The sequence below is a fragment of the Phalaenopsis equestris genome, unplaced genomic scaffold, assembly GCF_001263595.1.
Source record: "Phalaenopsis equestris unplaced genomic scaffold, ASM126359v1 Scaffold000961, whole genome shotgun sequence".
Taxonomy (NCBI): domain Eukaryota; kingdom Viridiplantae; phylum Streptophyta; class Magnoliopsida; order Asparagales; family Orchidaceae; genus Phalaenopsis; species Phalaenopsis equestris.
In genome coordinates, this window is record NW_018165400.1 from 14,505 (window position 1) to 42,124 (window position 27,620).

At 34.3% G+C, this 27,620-nt stretch overlaps 1 protein-coding gene and 1 non-coding gene across 3 annotated transcripts in view; both read left to right on the forward strand.

Moving 5' to 3' along the window:
• The first annotated feature begins 2,222 nt into the window (after positions 1-2,222).
• Positions 2,223-27,620, forward strand: part of LOC110032524 — a 117,726-nt gene continuing 92,328 nt past the window's right edge. Inside the window, exons 1-5 of one of the 2 annotated variants that reach the window (XM_020736184.1) lie at positions 2,223-2,516; positions 2,949-3,018; positions 3,108-3,677; positions 3,766-3,951; positions 4,075-4,188. In XM_020736184.1, coding sequence (XP_020591843.1) covers positions 2,473-2,516; positions 2,949-3,018; positions 3,108-3,677; positions 3,766-3,951; positions 4,075-4,188 — 984 coding nt within the window. In that variant the 5' untranslated portion in view covers positions 2,223-2,472. The remainder of the gene's footprint in view (positions 2,517-2,948; positions 3,019-3,107; positions 3,678-3,765; positions 3,952-4,074; positions 4,189-27,620) is intronic. The other variant, XM_020736185.1, reaches the window with a different exon arrangement.
• TRNAD-GUC lies at positions 26,881-26,954 on the forward strand. Its single transcript has one exon. It is a non-coding gene; the product is annotated as a tRNA-Asp (tRNA).

The window sequence follows — 27,620 nt, forward strand, 5'->3', positions numbered from 1 at the left end:
ACCGACCTTGCTACTCACATCACACCATCCACATAGCTACGAGAGGCAATTTTACAGGTGCCCGCAGTGGACATAAGGACAGGAGGACTGCACTTTCTTCAGGTGGGCCGACAGTACACCTCTTTCTATGAAATCCCAACAGGACACCGCTGCTCGGAGTTCGTCGGTCTCACAATTTCAGAACACCGCTCTTGGTTCTAGTGCTTCCATTTCTACGGTATCTCAGTCGGACATGTTTGCTCTGGGTTCTGGAGTGTCAGAGCTGGGCAGCATGGGCCCTGATATGCTGCTATATTTTAAAGTCAACATTATTATTTTTTTTTATAATTAAGTCAACATTATAATTTTTTTCCTTGTAATTTTAACATGTTATCTTTTCTTCTTTTTTGGGTATCATTATAATAAATATTCGTGTGTTAAGTTGTATTTCACTTTTTTTAGGTAATTGTGTTTCTGTGATGTGATCTAAAATGTTTAAGTGATATAAATATTTTGTATTTTCATTTCTTAAAATTTGAACTTCAATTTTAAGAATATTTTGTATTTTCATGTTCTTCAATCTTCACATTTATCTCCCCTTTATGATTACATTAAGAAGGTTGGTAAATTTGTAAAAAAAATTGCAAATAAGCTGTTTACAAAACGCACGAACCCAACAACTAAACAACTTATTTAGAACAGGGGCAAATTGGTCATTTATCCAGAATCAACTGTTCTCAAAATGCATTAACCAAACAGCCAGCCAGCTTATCCGGATCAGCTGCTCATCAACAGATTATCAGAATAAGCTGCTTATCAACAGAAGTTTGATAAGCTGCAGCTGCCCCAAACAGACCCTTATAGTGTCTAAGTAGAAAAAAAGGAATGAATCAGATCCAGACCACCCTTGCTTGGATGATACAGAGAGATCCCTTGATTGGACAAAATTCTAAGGACATTTGAGTGTCTTAATGAAATCATGATTAAGGGATCTTGTGCTTGTTAAATTTATTTTATTAAGATGCTCTGTTTGACTATCAAGTTGCCAAATTTAAAATACATTTGACCTTCCAATTATGCTTAAAAAATCTCCTAAAAGTGGTTTAATGATTTGATTGAGGCTTGATTTGATTTAGATTGTCAAACTTTGGTACTGTTAAGTTCGTCTCGACGAACATGTCATTTTGACCGAGTTTTTTGAAATCAAAATTCTTAATGAGTTTTAGTTAAAATTTGAATGTTTCTTTTTCAAAAAGTTACTTGGAGATCTATGTCATATCTTGAGATTCATGTCGAATGATGAAAATTTATTGATGGTGTAAAAAACAAATATATATTAATTTTTAAAATTTAATTCAAATTTATTAAATAATTTAAGCAAAAAACAAAAATAAAACTCTTATTTATAGCATTTCATGAGTATAATCATATATAGGGGTGTAAACTAGTGAGCTTGGGCTCAACTCGTGTTTGACTCGTTAAAAAATATCAATGTTCGTGTTTGACTCGTTTATATTTCAAACACAAAAAAATTTTTCGTTTGACTCGTTTGCTTAGCGAGCCGAACACGAGCTACTTGCGAACAAAAAAACCATTTTGACAACCTTATTCATGCATGTAGTTGTTAGGGGTGTAAGCAAACCGAGCTTGAGCAAGTACAGACTTGGGTTGTTATAAAATATCATTGTTCGTGTTAGGATCATTTATATATCAAGCTCAAATAATTTGTTTGTGTTTGACTCACTTGCTCGGTCCCAATAATTTTTCCAAACAATGAGCTATTTTGACAATCCTAATCACACAACCGTAGAATGTTAACGATAAAGTGAGATTTAAATTTTGTTATTTATATTAAAATATTCATTTAAATACAATTTAATATAATTTTAATTAGAAATTTTAATTGATTATAAATCTTGGTAGCATTCTAGTATATTAAATTATTTACATATTTATATATACATATATATATATATATATGTATATATAAATATAATTAATTTGAGCCAAAACAGGTCGAACATGAACGAACAAAATTTTGTTAGTGTTCGGTGGTTTATATATCGAGCATAAAATATTTATTCGTGTTCGGTTCATTTATATATTGAGCGTAAAAAAATTATTGGTATTCGTCTCATTTGCTTATTGAATAAATCAAATACGGACAATTTGACAATTTAATGAGCCAATCATAAACCGTTAGTGGAAAAAAAAAAAAAAATCTATTTTGACAGGAACAGTGGGATACCTCCCTCGGCTAAAATTGTCATTTATCGATCACCGGCCAGCCACATCACTCTTCCCTGCAGCAACCCAGTCCTGTTCGAGCCCTGTTATTCTCGCGCTTCCCCCACTCTCACTTAGCTCCGGAGTTTCCTCCCTAGCGACGCCGTCAACTTCGCGGTCCTCGGCTTCGGTGCTTCCAATTTCATCGCCATCTGTTGCCATCGTGTTCGCGAATCACACGCTCGGACTGCCACGCACCCGCCGGAGATGAAGGCTAAAAGCATTCCTTTGGTCTTTTTTGACCATAAAAGGCGAGATTCTTGACATTCCCGGTGTAGGATTTCTACTTTGTCCGACAATTTTTCTAGTGCAGTTCGAGATAACCAGCCTTGAGTCTCTTTGCGTTTTGTTTGATTGATTTGTAGGTATTTTTGGCGAAATGTGGCTCGTGTTTCCCGTGCTGGGGGGACTGGCTTGGGAATTAGGGGCTTAGGTCTCATACGGTAGGCTTATAGGGCGCGGATTAGGGGAATAATTCTGTTTTTTCTGTTGTTTCATTTCGCAAGGCACTTAATAAGTTGACTCTAAGTGGGGTTTTAATGGGTTTTTTTTTTAATGATTTGGTTTCATGAAGAGATTTTTTGCTTGAGCTTTGACGTTTTTTATGCTGATAGCTTTGGAGAGAGGTTTTGGATATCGGTTTGCTTTTTTGTTTCTGATTTGATGTTCATCGATCTGATCAGGGATCCGTATGGATTTACTGTGCGACCTCAACACTTGCAGAGATACCAAGAGTATGCTAACATCTACAAGGTAATGTTTTCTCTGGGATTGGTTTTTTTAGGTTTATAACTTATTGCTTATTCTTTCTGAAATTACGTTTTTTGCTGTTATACTTCCAGGAAGAGGAGGAAGAGAGATCAGATCGATGGAAGAAACTTCTTGAGAGCCAACCACAGCCCCACCATGTTCTTGCCGCAGAGGAAAGTGAAGCTGCGTTGCGGATCGATGCAGCTACTGGATTGGACGAAGATCGAGATCATATCGGAAATAAAATAATTGACGGCGGCAAGGAAACTGCCGAGCGGAAAGAGCCAGTGGAAACCGAGGAGAGGGCACATAAAATTAAGATTTGGTCTCATATTAGACCTTCTCTTGCTGCAATTGAGCAGTTGATGAGCCATCGTGTGGAGAAGAAGACATACTTGACAAGTGACAAGGGAGATGCAGGGAGAGCTGCAAGCAGGGCTGATCCGAGTGAACCTCCCAAGCCCTTGGAGGATTCCGAGGACGAGTTTTATGATCTAGAGAGATCGGATGTGAACCAGGAGGTGTCTTCGGATTACTGCAGTGGTGCTGATTCATCCTTCAATATGGATAATCTGGCAGCAGTGCTGGAGCCTTCTACCCTTTGGAAGGAAGAACTGGAATTCCTTGTTCGTGGTGGTCTGCCAATGTCTCTTAGAGGAGAGGTGGTACTTTTGCGTCAAAGCGTGCTGCTAAATCAGGTCTGTTACCCGCTGTTTACTTAACTACTTCTAACTACTTTTGTGGCTACAGATATGGCAGGCCTTTGCTGGCATTAGAAAGCGCAGAGAGGAAGGGTATTACCAAAAATTGCTGGGTTCAGGAACCAACATTGTTGATAGCAATAAAGTTGATGGTCTTGCTTTGAATGATGCTACTGTTGCCCCAAAGAAACGGAATGCAAGTCCATCTGAGAAATGGAAGGGGCAGATTGAGAAGGTAACTGGATGAACAGATTTTCAAAGATTAGATTGGGGATTCAGTTAACATGCTAAAGCCATTGTAGATAAAGCAGGAGCTTGAGAAAATTTGATTTGCATGTTATGTGTTTACAAATCACAGGACTTACCAAGGACGTTTCCTGGACATCCTGCATTGGATGAGGATGGAAGAAATGCTCTTAGGCGGCTACTCACGGCTTATGCTCGGCATAATCCATCCGTTGGTTATTGCCAGGTAGAGCAGCTATAAATTAGAATATAAATTCTTACTACTTCTATTTATCATTAATTATTTTGTTGGTGACTCAGACTGCAGTCTTAGTAAATTAATACCTATTGAGCTGTCTTTTGAGTAGCTATTTTAACTTTTTTGACTCACGTTTCTTGTTACTTAACGCAAAACTTTATTTTGGTTTGGGAATGTTGAGTGTGGAGACTATCTCCGCGACGTACCTATGCCAAAACTGGCATAGTTACTTCGCCCAACATAACTATGCCGCATCCGGGTGGAGCTACGCTGGTTTTTCGCTCGTTCTAGGAGCGATCGACTGAGCGATTAAACAAATTACGCCTCTTCTAGGTTTATGTATGCCACCGAGACAGTTTCTCCTATTCGGTTCTTAGGTTTTTGATTTAGAGCGACGATCTCACTTTCTGTTGCGTGTGCTGTTTCTCGATAGTTCTTTGTGAAGGGGAATTGTAGATAGGGTGATTTTGGAGCGAAGGCTTTCTCTTGTGAGATCGCGTAAAAGGTTTGGAGCAAAATTTCGTAAGTTCCAGTGATTGCAATGAGAAAATATGAGTGGTGTAATGTCTGTACATTTTTCCCATTCATAGTGGAATTTTGGTATTATGTGGTTACATGATTTTTTCTCATTTTTGGGGTTCTCATTTTAAATTTTGATGTGTTTTTCTTAGATTATTTTGTTGTGCTTCTATTTATTTTTTTGTTTTAGATTTCTCGATTCAGTGTTTCTATTTTTTATGGTGTGGTTTTAATTGTGAACTAATCGAAGCTTTTAGTAATTCTCCTTCTCAACAAGTACTATCAGAAGGTAGTGTTTGATTTGAGTGGGAGCAATAGTTCACGAATTGAGACACATAGTGGAGTAGTTAAACAGATCTAATTTCATATTCTGAAGAGCACAAGTAGAAGATATGCTGTATCAGAAAAAATATATTTTCCACTACAAGGAATCATCTAGATGTTTGAATTGATAACTTTGAAGGAATGGGAAGTGCTGGATCGAACCACTTTAAGTTTGATGTGTTTGTCGCTTTCCTCATTTGTTGCATTCAACACAGTAGACGAGAAAATCCTAATGGATCTCATGACTGCACTAACAAAGATGTATGGAAAACTTTTTTGCTTCAAATAAAATTTTTCTAATAAAGAGGTTTTGTTGGATGTAGTTGGGGATTAATTGGCTGTGTTTTTTGTTGCTTTGGTCGCGGTGTTGTTGTTGGGTTTGCTCTGGTTTAGGGTTTTTGTTGGTTGTGGTTGAGGTTGCTCTGGCTGGGTTTTGTTAGTTATTGTTGAGGTTGCTTAAGTATTGGTTGTGTTATATTTTTAGACCAATTTATTATAACTTTGGGTTTTTGTGGCATGCAATATGTGTGTGAAATACATGATTTGGTAATTTTGTTTTGAATTACTTTCTTTGGTTTGAATAGAATTTGGGTGGCGATGCTGTTCATGGGATTTTGTGATGTGCAACCTTATGCATTAAAAGGTTCATTCATGTAACTACTTCCCATCTTGGTGGCTATGTGATTTTCAGTGTTCTTTATAATTATTAATATATGTTGTTGTATTTGCTATGGTAATGACATCGTGCATGCTACATGTAATGTGGGTTTTAATGACGTTGGTTTTTCATAATGTTTTGTAGAGCAATGATGGAAAAAAATAACAAAGAGCTCAACCAATCATCAATAGTGATTTATATGATTGTCATCATTTGTTTGCGATCACAGTTAGCCACAGATACTACATGGTTTGAAAGTAACACATGACACAGATAACCGTATATATTATCTTGTCATATAACACACATAACAAAGTTAATCATAAATACTATCTTGTTTTAATACTTGTATGACACAGTTAACCACAGATAGTACATTGTCTTAAAGCCTGCATAATACAGTTAACATGTATATTGTCTAGTCATAAAGCCTGTGTGACACAGTCAACTACATATACTACCTAGTCTGAAAGCACACTTGACACTGTTAATCATAGATACTACCTGATCTTAAAACTTGAATAACAATTAACGCAGATACTATCTAGTCCTAAAGCATGCTTGATATAGTTAACCACATATACTATCTGGTTTTAACACACACTTGACATAGTTAACCATAAATACTTTCTAGTTTTAAAGCCTGTGTAATGCAGTTAACCACAGATACTACCTGATTTTAAAGTCTGCATGACACAATCAATAGATACTACCAGTCCTTATAGTAGATTTGATATAGTTAACCATATATACTACCTAGTCTTAAAGCCTTCATAACAGAGTTAATCACATATACCATTTGGTCTTAAAGTCTGTAAGACACAGTCGACCACATATACTACCTGGTCTTAAAGCCTGTATGACACTGTTTATATGATTATCAAATGCACTTGATGATCTTGAATGGAGCAATTTTTGATAAATTGATCCTACGGAGCTTTAATTTGGTTTTTAATTTTTTAAATTATATTTTTAATTTTAAGCTAAATTATATAATTTCCTTAAATTTTTATCTTAATGATATATCAGTTGGAAAACTAAATGAAAGCTAGTTTGGAGAGGGATGTGAAGATTATATTCTGTAATTTATGTGTGAAAGAGATGACAACAAAACATAAAAACAAGTTTTCATGAAAAAAGTGGGACTGGATGATAAAACTTAGTTGAAGAACAAATGAGATTAATCAAAAATATGGAAATTATCGAATAACTTGAAGAGAGAGGCAATTAGATTATGTTGGGACCCTATTAAGATAATAGTAGATGCATCAGAGGAATGGTGGAAAGAAAACATTTAAGTAAATAGAAAATATTATGTGAATTCTTTATATTCTCATATTACTTGAACTATGATCTTATCAATGTAGGTCCTATCCAATGCCAAAAAAAAAAAAAAAAGGGGATTTCTGGATTAAGCCTTGAGTTGGAGGAAAAAATTTGATTCTATTTTTCTCGGTGGTGTCTACGGGTCCAATGTCTGGGCAGCAACATAAGACTTTTCTTAGAATTTGGATGAGCCCAAATATGCTCATTCAAATGAAGTCAAAGAGGAAGCACTACAGGAGATAAAATTAAGTGAATCAAGTCATTCCAAGTGCTTTGCACCCATCATCTGGAAGCATAAAAAGAAAATAAAGGGCGACACCAAACATTTATTTGAGCAGATTTCACAGCTCGTTATAAATTGCACCAATATGATTTCAAGTGCTTGCACAACTATTGAGGGATATCCAACTATGACACAAGTTGTGAAGCTACCATACTCCAGTCTTGAGATATTTAATAATATATCACTATTTTTATTTACTACAAAACTTCTAGAGGATCGATCAAACGAGAGGCTTTCATTATGATGGTTCCCGAATAGAGGGTTCCTTGCCTCAGCTATTTTTTAAACAATCGGTGGAGTTAATTTGTGTTCTTAATTTGTAATCATTTAAACTTTTATGACGGTCAAAGCAGGGTCTTTTTTCATTTGCCCAAGCATTTAATTTGCCCAAGCCCAAACAAGAATGAAGTGGAGTCTACATGCAGGTAAAAGCGTTCAGTGGTAGAGAAAAAGAAAAAAGAGGGGTCTGCTTTCATTAGAAGCCAAATGTCAAAACTGGTGGCTTTATGTACCAGTGACCCTGAGACTTCACGAACGACCTCGTTATCCGAGTTTTGGAGGCAACTGCAAAAATGTATGAGGACATGTTCTATTTTAACTCTATGAAGTTGCTGGAGGACCCGAATGAAGATGGCCTTTGATCGTAGGGTCAAGTATTTACATTTTTTTTTACAACAATAGGGACCATTGTTGTTATTCAGTTTTCTTTGCATTATTTGTGTTTATATTCCTGTAGGTTTATCACATTTCTGATTTCGATGTTTTTTCTTTTTCCTTGGAACAATGTTAATGATATTTTGGATGTTTTTTTTTCATCTTACACTTTGTAATTCATTATGTGAAGTTCATTAAAGCTGTTTGATTCACATGTCTTACCTGAACAGAGCATTTGTTCAACATGAATTGGTAAAGAGAGGGACACAAAAGGAGAATTGTGGCAGCAATATGTTTGATATACGAATATTTTAACTCATATGTAGATCTGTCTCCTCGCATGACATCATCTTATATTGGTGATGAATGGGTTGAGGAGCTACTTGAAGAAACCCTGCATGATTCAACTTGTTTCGTATGACACAACCCATGTTTGTAAATTTTTTGGATGAATTATATAGAAATTATGAACTTCATTGCTCCTCTAGAATGACAAACAGAGAGGTGTTAGCAACAATCCTTTACATTTTGTCACAAAATAAATCAATGAGAGGAACAATGGAGCAATTTCAACATTCATGTGAGACAATCAACAGATACTTTTCAGTGGGGTTGAATGTTCTTGTTAGTTAGTCATCAAAGATTATCAAGTCAGAAGATCAACATTTGAGAGGACTTTAATAAAGATTGCAAATGACACGCGGTATATGTTATTTTTTAAGGTAAATCTTTTTATTCATTATGTGTTTAGATGTAAAGCACAAGCCAGCTTACATAAGTTTTTTTATAACAATCGTGATTGTTGAATATAATATTATTTTATGTCGTTGCTACATTGATTTGCTTTGTTGTATTCTCTACATGTACTCGTTATATTTATGTTGCGGGACATGTTTATTTGATGTGATTTCATCATTCTATTGATACTGAATTACTTTCTTAGAGAAATCATGAATAACAGTAAATTGCTCCGGAAAAAAATAATTGCATCAGCTATATGCTTGATACTTGAGTACTATAACTCATATATTGTGCGTACTCCTTGCATGACATTATCGTACGTTGGGACAAATGGATTTGAGAGTTACTTGCACTTCACCCAACTAGATTTCACAACATTTTTTGTATGGCCTAAGATGTTTTCTTAGATCTAATGGAGGAACTACATCAAAATCATGACCTCCATAGATGCTTTAGAATGTCTTTGAGAGAAGTGTTAGCGATAATCCTCTATATTCTGTCATAGAATGAGCCTGTCAGCTCTGCCATGGCGTGATTTCAGCATTTATCGGAATCCATTAATAGGTATTTTAAGATTGGCTTGAACGTTTTGGTCAGTTTGTCTTCCAAAAATATTACATTATATGACTATATTTCAGAGCACACCGAAAGAAATTTGGATCATCTTAGATACATGTACTTTAAGTTATATTAGGAAATATTATTCCTGTTAGAAGTTATGAGGATTTAATTTATTTCCTAATATAACTTTATTTTCTTTCTTATTTTAGATTTATTTCATTGATTGAATTTATTTTTATTTCTATTTTAGGCTTTCTTATTTTATGTTGTTTCCTTTAGCCACAAATAATTATTATGAATTGATTAATTTGAGATATTAGGTGTTATATGTTTTTTTTTCTGCTATTTTTTTTTTCTTGCATTTCTTGTTCTAGCATTCATTTAAGGGTTATTTCTAACCCATTTTTATATCAATAATATTATTTTACATTATTTTGAATTACAACATGGTATCAGAGATAGATATTTTACCCTAGTTGCTGGATTTCCTCTGTTAGTGAGGTCCGGTTGAAGCTCCTTCCCTGCGGTTGGACCTTCTGTCGCACTTAAATTCAGCTCTAGACACCGAAAATTTCCTCTCCATAGAGGCCCTCCTCAGCTACTCTACTTCCTCTCCGAAGTTCATCATCAACTGCGAAATATGCAGCTTTCCATGTAGGTTGTCTTCTTTCCTGCATTTCATACCCTGCAGCTTTCCCTGTAGGTGCTCATTTTTACTTACATGCCTCCAGAGCTTTTCATCCATTGAACTTCTTGCAGTAGGTCCTCTGTAGCTTTTTTCTACGACAGATCCTTTATGGTTTTTCCTGTAGCAGGCCCTCCTCCGGAGCCTTTTCTGAAGCATATCTCCTCCGGAGCTTTTTTTGCATCAGACCCCCATTTGGAATCTTTCTTGTGGAAGACCCTCCAGAGCTTTTCTTGCATCAGACCTTCCTCTGGAGCTTCTTTTCTTTTTTTTTCTTTTTATCTCTGCAAGCCATATCTTGCAGTTTTTTTTTCTGCATATTATTTACTTCTCTGCAATCTCACCTGCAACATTATCTGTGGGAGCTTTCTGCTTTCCTACAGATAATGCAAAAACAGCAGCCGACGACAAATACTGTCAACTAGAAGTCAGTTTTTTTTAGATTGTCTACTTCTCTTTAAACTTCCATACAACAGTACTTGTAGGAGCCTTCCGTAGTAGGTTGTCTACTTCCCTTTATTACTTTTATCTATGTATTTCTGGAATTCATATTAGTTAAATTTTCACATGAATTTATCATTATACTATTAAGGCAAGATAATTTTATGTTTGTGGTTTCAATTTTCGATAAATATGGGCTCGAAGAGTTTTGGTGCTTCTAGTTTTGTACAACAATTATAGATTACAATATTCTCTACTTGCATCACAAACAAAAAATAACTATGGGAGAAAATTTTACAGGCGTCCAAGGAATATATTAGTAGAGGATTGTAGCTTCTTTAAGGTGGATAAATCAGTTTGATGTTTCTACTGCAAATAGTTACTAGACATTGTCGGCCGTTTTAATTTCGTGATTTGAAAAAGTGATGATTTTGTGATTTTAAAAATAATTTAATTATGAATATAACTTTTTTGATTTTTTAAAAGTAACATTTTAATTTTAAAATAGGTGAGACCAAACGAGTCTCACATTTTGAATAGTTTAGATGATTGAATACAATACTACAAGTAATACACTTATTCCAAATAACAAATATATCACTTATAATAGAAATTCAATCACCTAAACTAAAGAATTTGTGACGGCCATTCTTATCAGTGGGTACGTTGAACGGGAAAGTTAAGTTTGGTGACTCCATTACTTCTGTCAATTGTAGGTTTCCGAGTGTCAGTACCGTTCAAGGCCTTGCAAGCTCAACATAGAAACTAAAATTAGCACACTTGTCTAGTTAACTGGGTATTTCTTTCACGTTTTGTGATTTTAATTTCGATTTGTTTTTGTGTTGTTGTTTCTTTTTCTCATGTTTTGTTTTAATATCGAGTTTTTGAAATTTAAACATTGTCGGGGAAAAGTCGAAAAGGAGTTTGACGTGACTCAAAAGAAGAACAATCAGACTTTAGAAGAGAAGTGAAGTAATTGTGAGACATAGGAGTTAGCCCAAAATAGGAAATGATTCACTCCACATTTGACCCACTCTGATCTCAACACACCACACCTATTAGAGGTCCACCCTACTAAATTTTAGGGATTCTTGGACTTTTTTGCTTAAGAATGGTTAAGTAGACGGCCCTGGAATCCAAGAGGAGTTGACTGTACTGACTCAAGGAAGAAATGAACTCAATAAGTCAATAGAAGAATGGTGTCTGGCCCATGAGGGACGTGGACACGCCACCGATGTATGAAGATAAAACCAACTGTTCAAAGATGGAAAGAGGAACTAGTTTCCAGCGGAGTCGCCAGAACTTGTCAGCCGTTTTAATTTCGTGATTTAAAAAAGTGATGATTTTGTGATTTTAAAAATAATTTAATTATGAATATAAACTTTTTGATTTTTTAAAAATAACATTTTAATTTTAAAATAGGTGAGACCAAACGATTCTCACATTTTGAATAGTTTAGATGATTGAATACAATACTACAAGTAATTCACTTATCCCGAAGAACAAATATATCACTTGTAATAGGAATTCAATCACATAAACTAAAGAATTTGTGACATCCGTTTTGGTCTGCGAAATATTTTATAAAATGCCAACAAGCTCCTCTACCTAACATAAAAATTAGATATGGTTTATTTTATCTGGGTTCCAGGTTCCCTACAGAAGCAAGCTCCTATAGTTAATTACTTCTTAAATGACCGAAATCACTTAAGAAAACTCTTGATTAAGATTCGTAGTTCTGCTTTCAAGATTTTTAAAGCGAAATCACTTAAGAAAACTCTTGATTAAGATTCGTGGTTCTGCTTTCAAGATTTTTAAAGTTTAGGTTTCCACGATTGAATAGGGAAAATAAAATGGGAGTGGCTAAAAATATGAACAGTTATTTTAAGAAATCCAAAGGAGGGAAGAGTAAATGACATCACAGATCCAAGAAGAATTCCGGTGACTTCGTAACTATCTTATTATTTGACTTTATGTCTTTGAAATGACTTTGTTTAATGTTTGAACATGCAATTTATTTAGAATTTAAGATTTATATTCACACGATATCTGGTCATGCAAATAGCCTAAAAAGATAGGAGAATTTACACCGTACCACACAGTAACCTTGGAATCCTAAAGTGTTAGAACTTATAATTATACAACAGGGTTGTGCAAAAAGCCTAAAGGGTGATCCTATAAGTTGTTATTTAAACTAAATAAAGTGATAGGTGATGTGAAGATGTTTTGATGTTGCAGATTCATTTTGAAGTTGTTCATCGCCGTGCTGCACGATGTTCGCTCCAAACTCCTCGTAATAGCACCTCCTGGTTTAGTTTTAGTTTTGAAAATGCACCTAACCACTAGGTTATCCTATATTAAGGCATAGTGTGTATTAAAAGAAATGAAACATGTGATATATAAAAGGAGAAATAAATAATATTACATGTCAGGAGAATACTCTAACAAACTAAAGAAACAGTATAACAGGCTATGCAAAACACTATACATGCTAGAAAAATAACATAACAGACTACAGTATAACATGCTAGAAAATGGTACAGCAGACTATGCAAAAACAGATACATGACAGGAGGAAAAGTATAACGTGCTAAGAAATAAACTGCTGTATTGTAAATCAAACCTGTATATTTGAGAGTCTTGCTGCTCTCTTAAGCTTAGCTAGTATGCGCTGTATAAAAGGAGAAAGCATGTCCTGAAAAATTCGAGAAAAAAACCGGCAAGTCTTAGGGAAAAGTCAAACAAATAAAACAAAACACAATATCACTGAAAAATGACCAAGAATAGGAGATTTATATGTGATATTGGTGATATTGGGAATGTCCTTGTGATATTGGGAATGTCCTCAATTGCCAGGAGGATTTGAGTGTAAGACTCAAGCTCAGATTCCGGAGCATTGAGTTTCAGTTTTGGTCAAGTTAAGGCAAAAATTTCATTATTTAATTTAATTAAATCAGTCATGAATCACAATCTAGTGCACCATCGTGTCTAGTGTCTTAATTAACTTATGAACTAGGGTCAGATTTTTGGCTTCTTAGGTTCATTTGAAAATTAAGATGATGAATTCTCTCTCAGGGTGTGCTCCTAAGACCTAGGAAGCCTACACTTTAATTTGAGCCTGAAGTGTTCTAAAGTGTCTAACTTCAATTAAGTGTCTTTCCACTAATCCTCGAACATCTTTAGATCAAGCTTAACTCACTATCAGACTTCTAAAACCTAGGGGTAAACCTATAATTTTAGCAAAAGAGTTGTGAAATGTGCTTCAATCATAGTTAGAGCAATTGGATTTAAGTTTATTCAAAGCTTAAGGGACCTAAATGTAAGTCTACTGATCTTTCAATCAATGTTTCTAATCGTCATTTAAACTTTTACTTTCTTCCAACTCTCAACTATTCTTCCAATTACAATTTCATCATTCTTGTGCAAATGGAATGGTGAATGCTTTGCTATCCTAACTCCTCTTTAGGTTTCTATCATCTCAGCAAACCAAATTTCATTTTTAATTTTCTCTCCCTTTCTCTTTTCTTCATATTTTTCTTTAAGATCATTATTTTTATTTTTCTTTAAGATCATGAATCATTTCCGAAAATAATTAAATCGGAAATTCTCATTTTTAACTTGACCGTAAAAAAAAAAAACAAAACAAACGAAAATAGGCCGATCCACTTTTTAAAACAAAGTCAAATCAGTAAAATCGGGAGCAAAATTGTAAGTGCATCGGCCTAAAAGCGTTTATATTCGTTAAAAAAAAATGATCGAATCACTCTCAAACAGGGATTTAAAAGCCTCAAAATGTAACTTAAACCTTCCCGAATAAAGCTTCAAAATGTGGCGAGTAAAACTTAAAAAATGTAGTCCAAACATACCACTAAAAAGTGCTCCAAGTACTGTTCACCCAATCAATGAACCGACCTTCATAGCAAAGGTGAATATTCACCACATTAAGATTTGCAGCTAGGGGCAATAAAGGGGAAAAACTAATCCCAAATCAAACATTTTTAATCATAAAAAAATTAAAAGAAAAGATCCACATCCAAGAGAAATGAAAAGAAGCCAAATCGGAGCCAAATACAAGAGGCGAGAAACAGATTATCATTTAAATTAAATTAAGTCGAATACATGCGGAAAACAGAGAAATATTTTTAGCCTTTATCCAGCTTCAAAGAGTCAAAACCGAACCTCAACAAATAGGAAAACACGTAGTAATGATAGGAAATGAACATAGAGCCTCAAATCAATATTCCACCTATCATGTATTTCAGATTTTCTTAAATAAACTTTCCAATAGTTTCAGATTTTGCAAATACACTTTCAGGTTTTGCAAATAAGCCCCACAAATGTTTTAGATTTTGCAAATAGGCCAACCATGACTTTCATATTTTGTAAATAGGCCAACCATATATTTAAGCTCATGGGTAGAGGCAAGAAACAACCGCCAAAACAATCCCAAAACAATCCCAAAGAAGCTCACGTGTAGAGCTCCAAAACAACCACCAAACCAAACCCGAATAAGCTCTAAACAAGCTCATGGGTAGAACCTGGAAGAGGAGCAAAACAACCACCAAACTAGCCCCAAACAAGCTCACAAACAAGTTCACAAGTAAAGCCAGGGAGAGGAGCAAAACAACCACCAAACCAGCCCCAAACAAGGTCACAAACAAGCTCACGAGTAAAGCCAGAGTGAGGAGCAAAACAACCACCAAACCAGCCCCAAACAAGATCACAAACAAGCTCACGGGAAAATCCAGGAAGAGAAACAAAACAACCACCAAATTAGCCCCAAACAAGCTCACCAACATATTCCAAAACTCCAGCCAATATAAGTCACCAAAGGAAGGCCGAACCAAGCCCAGAAAAAGGGCAAACCGAACCCAGCAAATGGGCAAAACAGAAAGAATGCTTCCATTTATAATTCAATCCCAAAGAAAAGCCAAACAAAACTTATCTAAATGGGCCAAAGCAGAGAAAAAATTCCAACAAGGATTCAACTCAAAAAAAACAAAGACCGAACTTGTCCACATGGGAAAAACAGGACAATTTTTAACACCGAGACCACCAAATGGGCCAAACAAAACATATTTTTCCGGCATTTATTGTAAGCATGAATATCAACAATAGAAGCCTTGATAATTTCATTCCAACATGCATTCGAAAAATGGACAGCAAGATAAACTAGATATGGGCCCCAAAGACATCTTTTCCAACTCATGAAATAGTTTCCAGCATGTGTTATAGCAAGGGACAACAAGATAAATAAAATATAAGCCCCAAATATAATTTCTAGCTCATAAAAAATGATTTCCAACATGCATTTTAATGAGGGGCAGCAAGAGGAACAAAACATATGCCCCAAATATATTTTCCAGCTCATAAAAAGTGATTTCCAACATGCATTTTAATGAGGGGCAGCAAGAGGAACAAAACATATGCCCCAAATATATTTTCCAGTTCATAAAAAGTGATTTTCAATATATATTCCAACAAGGGGCAGCAAAAGAAGCAACACACAAGCTCCAAATATAATTTCCAGCATATATAATGAAAGCCACAACTTCCAACATATAAGTATAGAAATAACAGGATTTTAAGGAGAATATTCACATGTGATAATAAGCCTAAGCATGCTTTTTATGTATCTCGAGAAGAAAAGGAGAAGAAAGCAACCAAAACATGCTCCATTTTAATATTTCCATGAACTATTTTATGCTTAAGTTTCAGAACAAGCTTCAATTTCGCTTCCATATTTCATGCCATCCGAGATAGTGCAAAATAGAGGAGTGGAGAAGAATACCTCTTTCTTTATGCAAACTTAAAGCAAAAAACTTAAAGCAAAGAAAGTATAAAGAAAGTATAAGGTAGATTCAAGAAAACCACTCCAACAGTAGCCCACAAATACTCCTCACGATTTCCAGCTCACGATTTGACAAATCCAAGCCTCAAGATCCTTGAATAACAGAGGGGAAGAAAATCTCCTCTCGAACCGCAAAGCAGAAAGAGGTAGCTTTTCTAGCAGCGAAGAAGAATGACAGAAAACACCAAATTCCTCCAAAAGCTCCCTTCTCTAAAAAGCCCTCCTCTTTTTCTTTCTCAGAAACTCTCTTTTTTTTTCGGTCAAGAAGAAAGACAGAAAAACAACCCCCTATTTCTCACGGTAAGCCAATAGCCACAGAAACAATTAGAAAAATCCACCTGTTTGCCGCCCTAGCCAACCAATCGAGAAGGAGGAAGGAAACGACACCATAAATGAGGAGAGTGTATAGCCTTGAGTAGGAGAAACGTTGGCCAGCCCACCTCCTCCAATTGGAGAGCCGAACGACTGCCGTTCCACGTAGAGAAGGGGAACAGACGGGAGGAGGAAGCGTCGCCTCGTGGATCCGCCGTGGAGCTAGGGCATGAACACGAGAGGGAGCGGGGGGGGGGGGGAGCCACAGGAGCTCTGTTCGAACCCGTGATTGGGTCGAACAGAGGGAGAGAGTACGGGTGAAAACCTAAATAGGACTTATGTTTTAAATTTAATTATAATTTAGGGGTAAAGTTTATAAAGAGTTTTTTTTTTAATATTTTGAAAAAATAAAAATTGAATTTGTGTTTTATTCGTGCGTCGTAACATATCGAATATGGATGTCTTTTCTAGGTATTTTTGACATTCCGGACACGCTGAAGCGGTCCGTTTTGCAGTCGGAGGTCATTTTGATGAATTCATCGATTTCCGTGCCAATTTTTTCGTGTCGGAAATATGAAAATATGGGTGTCCTTTCCTACCAAAATTGGTGTCCCGGACGCGTTGGCGCAGTCCATTTTGTCGTCAGAGGTCGTCCAGAGAAGTTAGCATTTTCACCCGTCCTTTAGGCTCAATTGAAGTCCTATCTCGTGCAATTTTGTGAATTTTGTGCAATTGGTGTGTGTATGTGAGGAAAAAGTCGTAAGAAGGTTTTCCTATGACTTGAAATCCTATTGAGAATTTCTCCTTAAGTCTTCACACAATAGCCCTTAACCGCTCGTACATAAGACGATGGTTTTGAGACCATAAATGCTAGACATCATAGGAAAATAGGAAGTGTTTTGGAATTTCTAAAATGATGGGTACCAATTTCTAGTTTTCTAAGATATTCAATAGGGACTCCTAGAGCTAGATCCTAGGCTCTATGAAGAAGAAGAAAAAACTTTTCAAAAATGAGGTCAACAGACGTGAAGTGTATTCTTGGAGAAGAAGTCATCTCGTAGGATTGATTGTCTGGATTTCAAACTTAATATTTTGATAATATTAATTTGTCATCCGGAATCATCCACACAAATTCATCATAGATCGCGTCAAATTAACTTCGATCTGCGCGTGGCACAAGAAATGAAATTATTTTGACCCGATCGGAGCTGTTTAACGAGTATATTATTGACCAGTCCTCACATAAGCGACGATCAAAGTCAAACATATCGCTCGTAGTGGCAAGTCAAACATTGCATGTGCCACGGTGTCCACCTACGTCTTTTAAATTTCTATAGGAGCTCATTTTGAGCTTCAATATGTCGGCTTTTCGATCAACTCAATCGAATGTTGAGGATCTAAAGCCATCCATATGAAACTGCAAAGAGCGAAGAAATGCTTGAATTTCTAATGGGTGTGGGTCCTAGTCTAGTCCTCAAAGAGAGTCAATATAAGGAGATCTTAAGGCTAGATCCTAAGTTATCTAGAGAAGGGAAAAGAAGACCTCCAAAATGAGGTCAACAAATGGACCCCAATAGGTGTGGTGTGCTACAAAAGCACGATGCGCCTATTGGCATTGACCAAAATGATCAAATTGATTCTTCAAGAATGTCCAAGTAACCATACTTTGGACAAATCGAATGTCAAGTTTGAAGTGAGGTGGAGTACAATTTTTGCTGGGAATGAGTAAATGAATTTTCAAACTGTTGTGGGATTTAAATTTTCGAATGATTTCAAATGTTGATCGTCAAAGTATATGCAAAAGAAATACTCAAAAATTGGCTATGATATTAAAGAATGTGTGGAGAAAGAAATAAAAAATATGACCCTGATCCCGAAGAATGTAGAGAAGATAAGTGAAACAAAAAGACTATATCAATTCGGAACTAGTCGAACAAAAATATCGTCTGTTGTCTTAGGATTTATTACGGGGTTAAGAGTAAAACTCCATACCCAAACTAAGCGAAACAGAGGAACAAGAACAATTCAGAATACCACTGGGGAAGTTACATCCGAGTTAAGAGACGATAGAATAATATATGTCACGCTAGAAAGGAAAGCACTGGGACTCACATCCAACCTAAGTGGTGATAAAGGAAATATGTTTGCTGCATTGGGGAGGAAAGCATTGGGACTCACATCCAACCCAAGAGGTAGCGAAAAGATCATATTGAAAAGGAAAGCGCGGAGACTCATATCCAACTCAAGAGCTGATCGAAGGGAATCAGAATTTTGGTAGTGACCCCAAAATGAGAGTTGAAATTTGGGTATCAACCTCGAGAAGAGAATCAAAATTTAAGTACCGATCTCAGAGAAAGGGAATCAGAATTTAGGTACTGACCCCAATGTGAGAGTTGAAATTTGGGTATCAACCCGAGAAGAGAATCGAAATTTAGGTACCGATCTCGGAGAAAGGGGATCAGAATTTAGGTACTGACCCGAAATGAGAGTTGAAATTTGGGTATCAATCTCGAGAAGAGAATCAAAATTTAGGAATGGATCTCGGAAAAAGGGAATCAGAATTTAGGTACGGACCCCAACTTGAGAGTTGAAATTTGGGTATCAACCTCGAGAAGAGACTCAGAATTTAGGTACTGATCTCGAAGAAAGGGAATCAGAATTTAGGTACTGACCCCAAAATGAGAGTTGAAATTTGAGTATCAATCTCGAGAAGACAATTGAAATTTAGGTACCTATCTTGGAGAAAGGGAATCATAATATAGTTACTGACCCCGAAATGAGAGTTGAAATTTGGGTATCAACCTCGAGAAGAGAATTGAAATTTAGGTACCAATCTCAGAGAAAGGGAATCAGAATTTTGGTACTGACCCCGGAATATCATGAATGTAGGAAGAATGTGGAAACATGTGACATTTTACAAAATTGTGAGAGAAGAAATTAAACCCGATGGAATACAGAAATAATCAATTTGTGATGTGAGGGAATAATCAAGTAAAAAAAATAAAAAAATTTCTTTTGAATTTTCATGATGATCATTATATATATATATATATATATATATATATATTGATTTTGATTGTTGTGTTACTGTTTAGTGAGATCACCTCTAGGTGTGATATTTGAACTTGTGAGTTTTTGATGATTCTGAATATAATTTTTGTTTTCATGTATGAGTTATTAAGTGTAAAATGATTATCTTACCAAGAACACAATACTATAGGTACAAAAATGTTTTTTTTTCATAAATAGTTGCTGCACAACTGAACTAAATAAGTAAATGTCCAGCTTCCCTATAGCTTCTTTCCCGTAGCAGCTTCTCCGCTGCAATTTTCTTGCATAAATGCTGCACATCAGCTTCATTGCAATAATGCTGTGCATCAGCTTTTTCAAATAGTTGCAGTTGTCTCAAACAAACCCTTAGTGGTTAAAATGGATAAGTGCCTAAAGGGTGTTAAGAGGAAAGATAACATTCAACAACTTGGTAGCAATTGTTATAAAATTATGTCTATATGAACTAACTTATATGAATATAAATGTTGGGCAGTTTAGACTTGATTGATTAGTAAGCTGCGCAAAACATAATTGAGAATGCCGGGATGATTGTTTAATAAAATGGGGATGCTAAATTTAGAAATCATTATAAGAAATCTTGCCTTCGGGTCATATAGTTTAGATACATTTATTTTTTAGTCTCTATTTTTGAATGAGAAATAGATTAAATGATACCCTAATTATTTGTGAGGAGATGTTTTACTTATAAACTGTAAAAAAAATTATTTAATCCGATGATTTTTTAAATATGGTTCGAAATAATCATGTCATTGAAATTATGGAAATTGAAGTTAATGGTGTTAACACTAAGGGTATTAGGAAAATATATTTTCTCGAGTTTTTTAGTAAATCTATTTTTGTTCTAATATTATTTTCTCATATATAACTGCTAACGTTGCATATGATAGGAGTGGATTGTAATCAATTAATTGTGAAGCAAGTTGTGCTTGGTAACAAATAATTTTATTTGACATTTTATAAATACATTGAATTTAATTTTTTCCCCCAAATGTTAAAGCTTTAAATTTGCATATTAATTTTTTTGAAATATTTTTTTTAAGAAAGACCAACATTTATAGCTTAGTCGTTTAATTGTTTATATTAATATAATAAATAAACTTATAATTGAAGAAATGCTACGTGATATATAAATAAGGTTACTTGTTATCAGATTAATAGTAAATACTTTAAGATAAAAGATTAAAGAAGGATTTGGCAGTGAGCATTGAAATTGTAATTTTCTACTATATGGTCATTAAATCCATGCCCTTCATTATTGGCTCGATTGAATATATCTCATCAGTAGAATTACCAAAAAAAAAAAAACTTCTGGAACACATTCTTCAAGCAAAACAAAATTGATTTAAATAAAATATATTATCAATTACATCTTTTTAGCACTGGATACCAATTGTTGAACACACAAATTTGTAGCTGCCCTTGTTATTATTTTTTAATTACAAAAAAGGAATGTAAACCAAAAAAGTGTTAGTTGTAGATTGCAGTTCGAAACAATCAAAATAAAAAATTTGATATCATAGTTAAATATTTTGTCCCGCGCATTTCATTTAGTTTGGTGTTTTTGTAATTTATATTTAAATTATTTATTATAATTAGCCCCTCAATCTACTTGATCTCAATTAAATTTTGATGTACTTAAATTTAGTTGTTTTTTACTGTATAATAAGCTTAGTAGAAAATCATATTTATTAAAAATTTCAAGAAAAAATTCTTCTAAATATCCTCATTTTTAACAATCTTAACTTCATATCCTTTTAGTTTAGGTCGTATTATTATTTTAGCTCCCGTTTAAGGAGTGATGACTAATTCTTGTCTTTTCTATGATTTTATAATAAAATTGCACCTCACTAATAGTCCGAGGATCATTTTGATTATTTTGTATATTCAAATCATATCTATTAGTTCTTTTCAGTTAAGAAATTATTCTTGTGGTTCCGACGTTCCTTCTATATTATTTTTTCGTTCAATTTGATAATATTCTGTTAGTATATGATTATTGAGAAATTAGATGTAGTTATAACCAATTGTTTGTTGAATTTTTTTAGTTTTGCTATTGTTTGAAGGCCTCTGGTTATTAGAAAATGTGTCTAATTTTTTTCAGCATAAATTAAAAATCATGTGTAAAATAAGAACATGCTGTTTTTAAGGAAATAATCGAATTCTCCAAATTCAGAAGCAATTAGAGGATGTATAGAAAGTACAAGGGGCACTCATATGATGAGAATGATAAATATTTACTGTTTATAAAAAATAATTATTTGATAATATTGGAAAAATAAAATTTCATGGGACTAAAAAATAATATAAGAAAGACGGACTAAAAATAAATAATAAACTATAAGACCTTACATTAATTTCCCATGATTATTTTGGCGAAATAGTTTGAGTAATATTTGTTGAAGACATAGTAATTGCTAACTGCATATATAGAGAATGCACCTTTTTGATTGGTTGATATGGTTAGTATTGGAAAATTGGCAAGAAGAAGCATTGGGCTCAAATAAATATGGATAAATTTCATAATGATTTATGGAGAAAAAGATCAACACCTTAGACAATATTTAATGAACAACACGAACAACAACAACAAGTCTTTATCGCACTAAGTGGGGTCGCTACATTAATCCTTTTTCTCCATTTCATCCTATTGAGTTTCATATTTTCATTTAATTGTAATAGATTAAGATCATTTTTTCAACACGTCAAGTCATTTCTTAACAAAAGTCGAATCTAAAACATCCACTCTCCTAACAAGATCATCAGATGGTTGATGTTTGATGTGACCAAACAATCTAGGACGACTTTCCAATCTTGGCGCTATTGGAGCTACACAGATATATTCATTTCACATTTTGTCTGTAAGTGTCAAGCCACTCATCCACCTAAACATTCTTATCTTAGCAACACTAAATTTATTTTATGCTTCTCTTTTAAAGGCAATCATTCTACGCCATAGAGCATCACAAGTCTTACCGCCATCTTATAAAATTTTCCTTTAAGTCTAAGTGGTACTTTTCTATCACACAATAGGCTAGATGCATTCGTCCACTTCAATCAACCAACTTGAATTCTACTAATAACATCCCCATCTATATCGCGATCACTTTGAATAATTGACCCAAAATATCTAAAACATTCACACACTTTAATGATGTGATCATTAACTCTGTCACTGGAGCTATTACTACTAAAATTACATTTCATGTATTCAGTTTTAGATTTACTTATATGAAAGCTTTTATACTTCAATGTAGACACCCATAATTGAACTTTTTCTTAATCTCTTTCTCTAATCTTATCCATAAGAAGGATATCATCAACAAAAAGGATAAACCAAGGTACATCATCTTGTAAATGTCTAGGAAGAGCATCCATAAATAATGCAAAAAGAAATGAAAATAATTGGAAAGTAAGGATTAATAAAATTTACCCCAATTAGTTGGTATAAGGCTGATAAAGACGACGATGATTGATTTAATCTTTTATGTTTGATTTTCCTCTTGACATTTATTTTAGTCTTACTTCTAAAATAAATAATCTTTTGCTTTACTATGATACATTAAGTTACTGGAATTTCTTGTAAGTGTTTTAGTTGGAGTGTTTTAAGTCCTTTACAACACATCTAGTACTTTCATCATTGTATATAGCATGAGATTTATGATTGGCGAGGTTGCTCTTCGACAATCTAACATTTACAAATATTGAGTTCATTGATGCGTATATCCACAATCAAGCTTTTAATTTTATAAAGTAGATCTCTTCTAGCGAGTTGATGGAGGCTAAGGAGCCATTCATTGCTACCATCCATATCCTATTCACCTTAGATTTGATTAGACATTAAATGGTATATGTGGAATGTCATTGCTAGTGTTCTATTGTTCACTCAAGCATGCATCTCCTATACCGTTCCTAGGTGCAGCGTCTTGGCGTTGCAACGGGGCTCCCTGATGCTCCAACACGGTCTCCCCCTCTCCCAACCTTCATTTCAAGTTTTAGAAACAAGGCCTTAGACAATCTAGCGCTCAAGAAAGGTGTATTTCAGGTTGACAAATGGATTAGTTTGGAAGCTAAATGAAGTTAGATATGTTTTATGTTTGAAGAGAAATCTGATTTCTGCTAGTCAACTTGCTTGTTCAGGATATGTGACTAGTTTCATAGGTGATCTGGTTGAGAATGAGACATGCTTGATATTAAAGTGTCTCGTATCATATAATTGTGATGAGTATCGTGATCAGAGGTTCAGGTGTTATTGTGCTTTAGATGGAATTAGACATGAGTTCTCTGTTTTAAGGACACCACAATAATATAGTGTTGTTGAGCACGTGAATGAAAACATCACAGAGCATGTCAAATGTATGATGTTGCATGTAGGTTTGCCAAAACAGCTCTGGGCAAAAATAGTGAACACTATAGTTTATCTAATAAATCGTGGTTCGTCTGTACCTTTGAATGAGAACTTATCTCAAGAAATATAAAGTGACAAAGAGGTAAATCTGTCACATCCCAACGTGGGGGCTTGAAATTATTAAGCCGGGAACTGACGATCAGACGAAGGAAACCTATCTAGTAGTTTTATTTCGTAATCAAATAAGATCCATCACAACACAAGAGTCATTCAAATTCATGAAACTTAATTTTATAATATTTGATTCATATTTAAACTTTTACATTTAAAATAAAGCTGAACTATAATGCCTATCAACTTGAGCTCCATGACACCTGTACACGTACTACCTACGGTTCATCTAATTTGCAACTAATTTTCCAGTAATAACATTAACAAATACGGTTCGAGTTAAAATTACTTTGTGGGTAAATGTTTCTAAATTATAATAATTTTTATTTTAAGATATTTTGCAAAGAGCACTATAAGAAAAAAAATTGTGCAATAAAAAAGAGCAGTAGAGTAAACAATTTTGTTTTCTTTCATTAATTTAGGTTACACTTTTCATGATTGTGAATCACCTTCTAAACTTATACTTTATAAAAGAACGTTTAACTTTTTCTTGCCAACCTTAAAAGTTGAAAATTCATTTCCATTTTCATTTCGTGCTGGGGCAAAATGCATTCCCTTTCTAATTCCATTCAGGGGCGACTCTTATATACATGCATATATCATATTTTTTTTTATCTTGCATTTATCGTTTAAAAGGAAACATGAAATTTTGCATTTTAAAAGTAAATGCAGGGAAACAATAAAAATATGCGTAAATTTATAGAACACTGGTAAAATAAAAAATATTACCCATCTCAGAAATGTCATCTGTTATTCTTTTCCTCAGATTAATCTAATCTTTTCTGTGAACATATAACAAGTTAAACTTTCTTAATCTCTATGAGTTTTATTTTATTTTATTTTATTTTATTTTATTTTTCTCATAAATTCTATCATAATTAGATATTAAAATATTCAATTATCTTTTATCTAATAAAGTCATCAACTTAAATGGCTTTCCTATATGAATATATATGCGTATACTTGTAGGTATATTCCATTAAATTTTATCTTGAAGCTTCTGACAAATTTTCCATGTTACAAACGTACTTGATATCAACTTAATTATAACTGAGTTTTAAATTTAGGATTTTTAATTTTCCTTTTATCGTGATTTAATAAGAAAAATAATAATTCATTATTGAAATCAAATATTATACTTGAAGTTGTACTCTCCTTATTCTGCCTTAACTTCCTCTTCGAAACCCTAAAATTGTAAGAATTAACATTAAGGTTTTCTGAGAATTAATGAAATTAATTAGGATTTAAATTTCATAATTTAGCTAATCAATTGCAATTGATAACTTGAAAAAAATTAAGATTTACCTTTGAACCGAGTAGTAAGGGTTTGGTTTAGTCCTTCCCAGCACGCCAAATGATCCTGCCAGCCTTTCTTTCCTCTCCGAGCTCTTGGCCGAGCTTCTATAGGCTGCTCGAGCCCTCCTTCATCTGCAGGCTGCATGATAGGGATCTCGTGAGCCCTTCTTCCCCTTCGGTTTGATTGCACATAGTAGAGGGAAAGGACTAGATAAGTGGCTTGCCTCCTCTACCGCCCTCCTTCTCCCTCTGCTATGACTTCTTCTTCTTTCATCTACTTCCTCAACTTCACTCTCTCGATCTCTCATGCTCCATTTGTCTCTCTCGATATTTCTGTTCCAATGAGTTGAGGTGTGAGAGAGGCAAGCTAATTTTAATTTCAGTGGGGAGATGCGTCTTTTCAAACAGACACATCTAAATAAATTTATTTATTTAATTATATTTTTATTTATTTACGCACACGCACACATATATATATCTATTCATATTTCAATTATTTCAAAATCTATCAAGTGTACTTTCATTGTTTATGACTCAGATAAATTTGGGCTATTAGAATCAGAAATTCATTAGGAGTAGAGATATTACTTTCAATGAAATAGAGACGTACATGGACAGTACTAAAACTTGTGATTTTTCATCAGTTACTTTTGAAGACCCTTCAAAATCTTATGAGTGATTAGGAGAGGAAGAAAGAAAATATGTTCAATCTTATGAGGCACAGAAAGTTCCTCAAACACCTGCTATTGAAATCAGGAGGTCAAATAGAATTACACTATTTATATAGATGTATTTTCTTTTTTTGTACTATCTATTGCTGACTAATATTGGTGAACTAGTGTTATGATGAAACCACTTTAGTTGATGACTCAGGAGTGAGTGTCATAGATAAAGACATATTCACTAATGTCAAATTAGACATGAGAATTGACAGAATTATCAGATGGAAAAAAAACACTGCACAGTAAGTGAGTTTACATGTTGAATAAGAGTGATTGTAGCAGACGCCATAAAGCGAGACGTATTAATAGAGATTTTGGCAAAAGGAGTTAGAATACCTTAAGATGCTTTCTCTTGTAGTGAAGATGACAACTATTAGAGATGTGTTGAGCTTGGTAGCATAGGAATATCTATATTTGGAGCAGATGGATGTAAAAATAACATTCTTATATAGTGACCAAGAAGATGAACTATATATAACAACTACAGAGATATGAAGTTCCAGGAAAAGATATGTTGAAGAAGAGTTTTTATAGTTTGAAGTAGGCTCAAGTTTGTTACGGCAAATTTGACAAGTTTATATTAGATTATGGGGTGGAACTAGATATAAGCAGAAATGTCATACTCGTCGGAATGAGCTGAATTTTCCTCTCCGAGTCTCTCTGTGAAAAAGTTAACCAAACCAGTAGGTTACTTTTTGAATCGAAAGTAGTGATAAAAGGGGGAAATAGCTTAGTTGGTTAGAGTGCTAGTCTGTCACTCCAGAAGTCACGGGTTCGGACCTCGTTTTCCCCGCCTGATCCTTCAGCTTTTTCCTGCTCTACCCATTTTGTTTTCACTAGAAGCTGCTCATCTCCGTGTAGCAAAAAAGACTTTTCTTTATATGAAGTGTCGAGTAGATCACTGTTGTTTCATTAAATATTTTATTAATTTACTGTATTATGCTTCTTTTGTATGTGGATAATAGGATGATTGTAGGAGCAACTATGGAGATGATTAGGGGTTCAAATGAGCAATTACTAAAGGAGTTTGAAATGAAAGATTTAGATAAATTAAGAAAATCCTTAGTATGAGAATCAATAGGAATAAGAGTGCATGTATATTGAAGTTATCTCAAACATAATATGTCGAGAAGGTCTTACACATATTCAACATGAGTGAGGTAAAATCAGTTTGCATTCCATTAAGTAGTCACTTTAAGCTATCTAAAGAATAATCGCCCAAGTTTGAAGCTGAAAAAACACTTACATGAAAAAAGCCTTTTATGCTTAAACTGTTATAAGTTTTAAATATACAATAATATGTACAAAACTAGATATTGCACTTGCAGTGAGTTTGATAAACGGTACATGAGTAATCCAGGTCAATATTATTCGGATATGATGAAGTGGATTCTCAGATACTTGAGATGAATAGTCAACAAAGCATATTGTTCGAAGGTGTAGGAATTAATCTATAGGG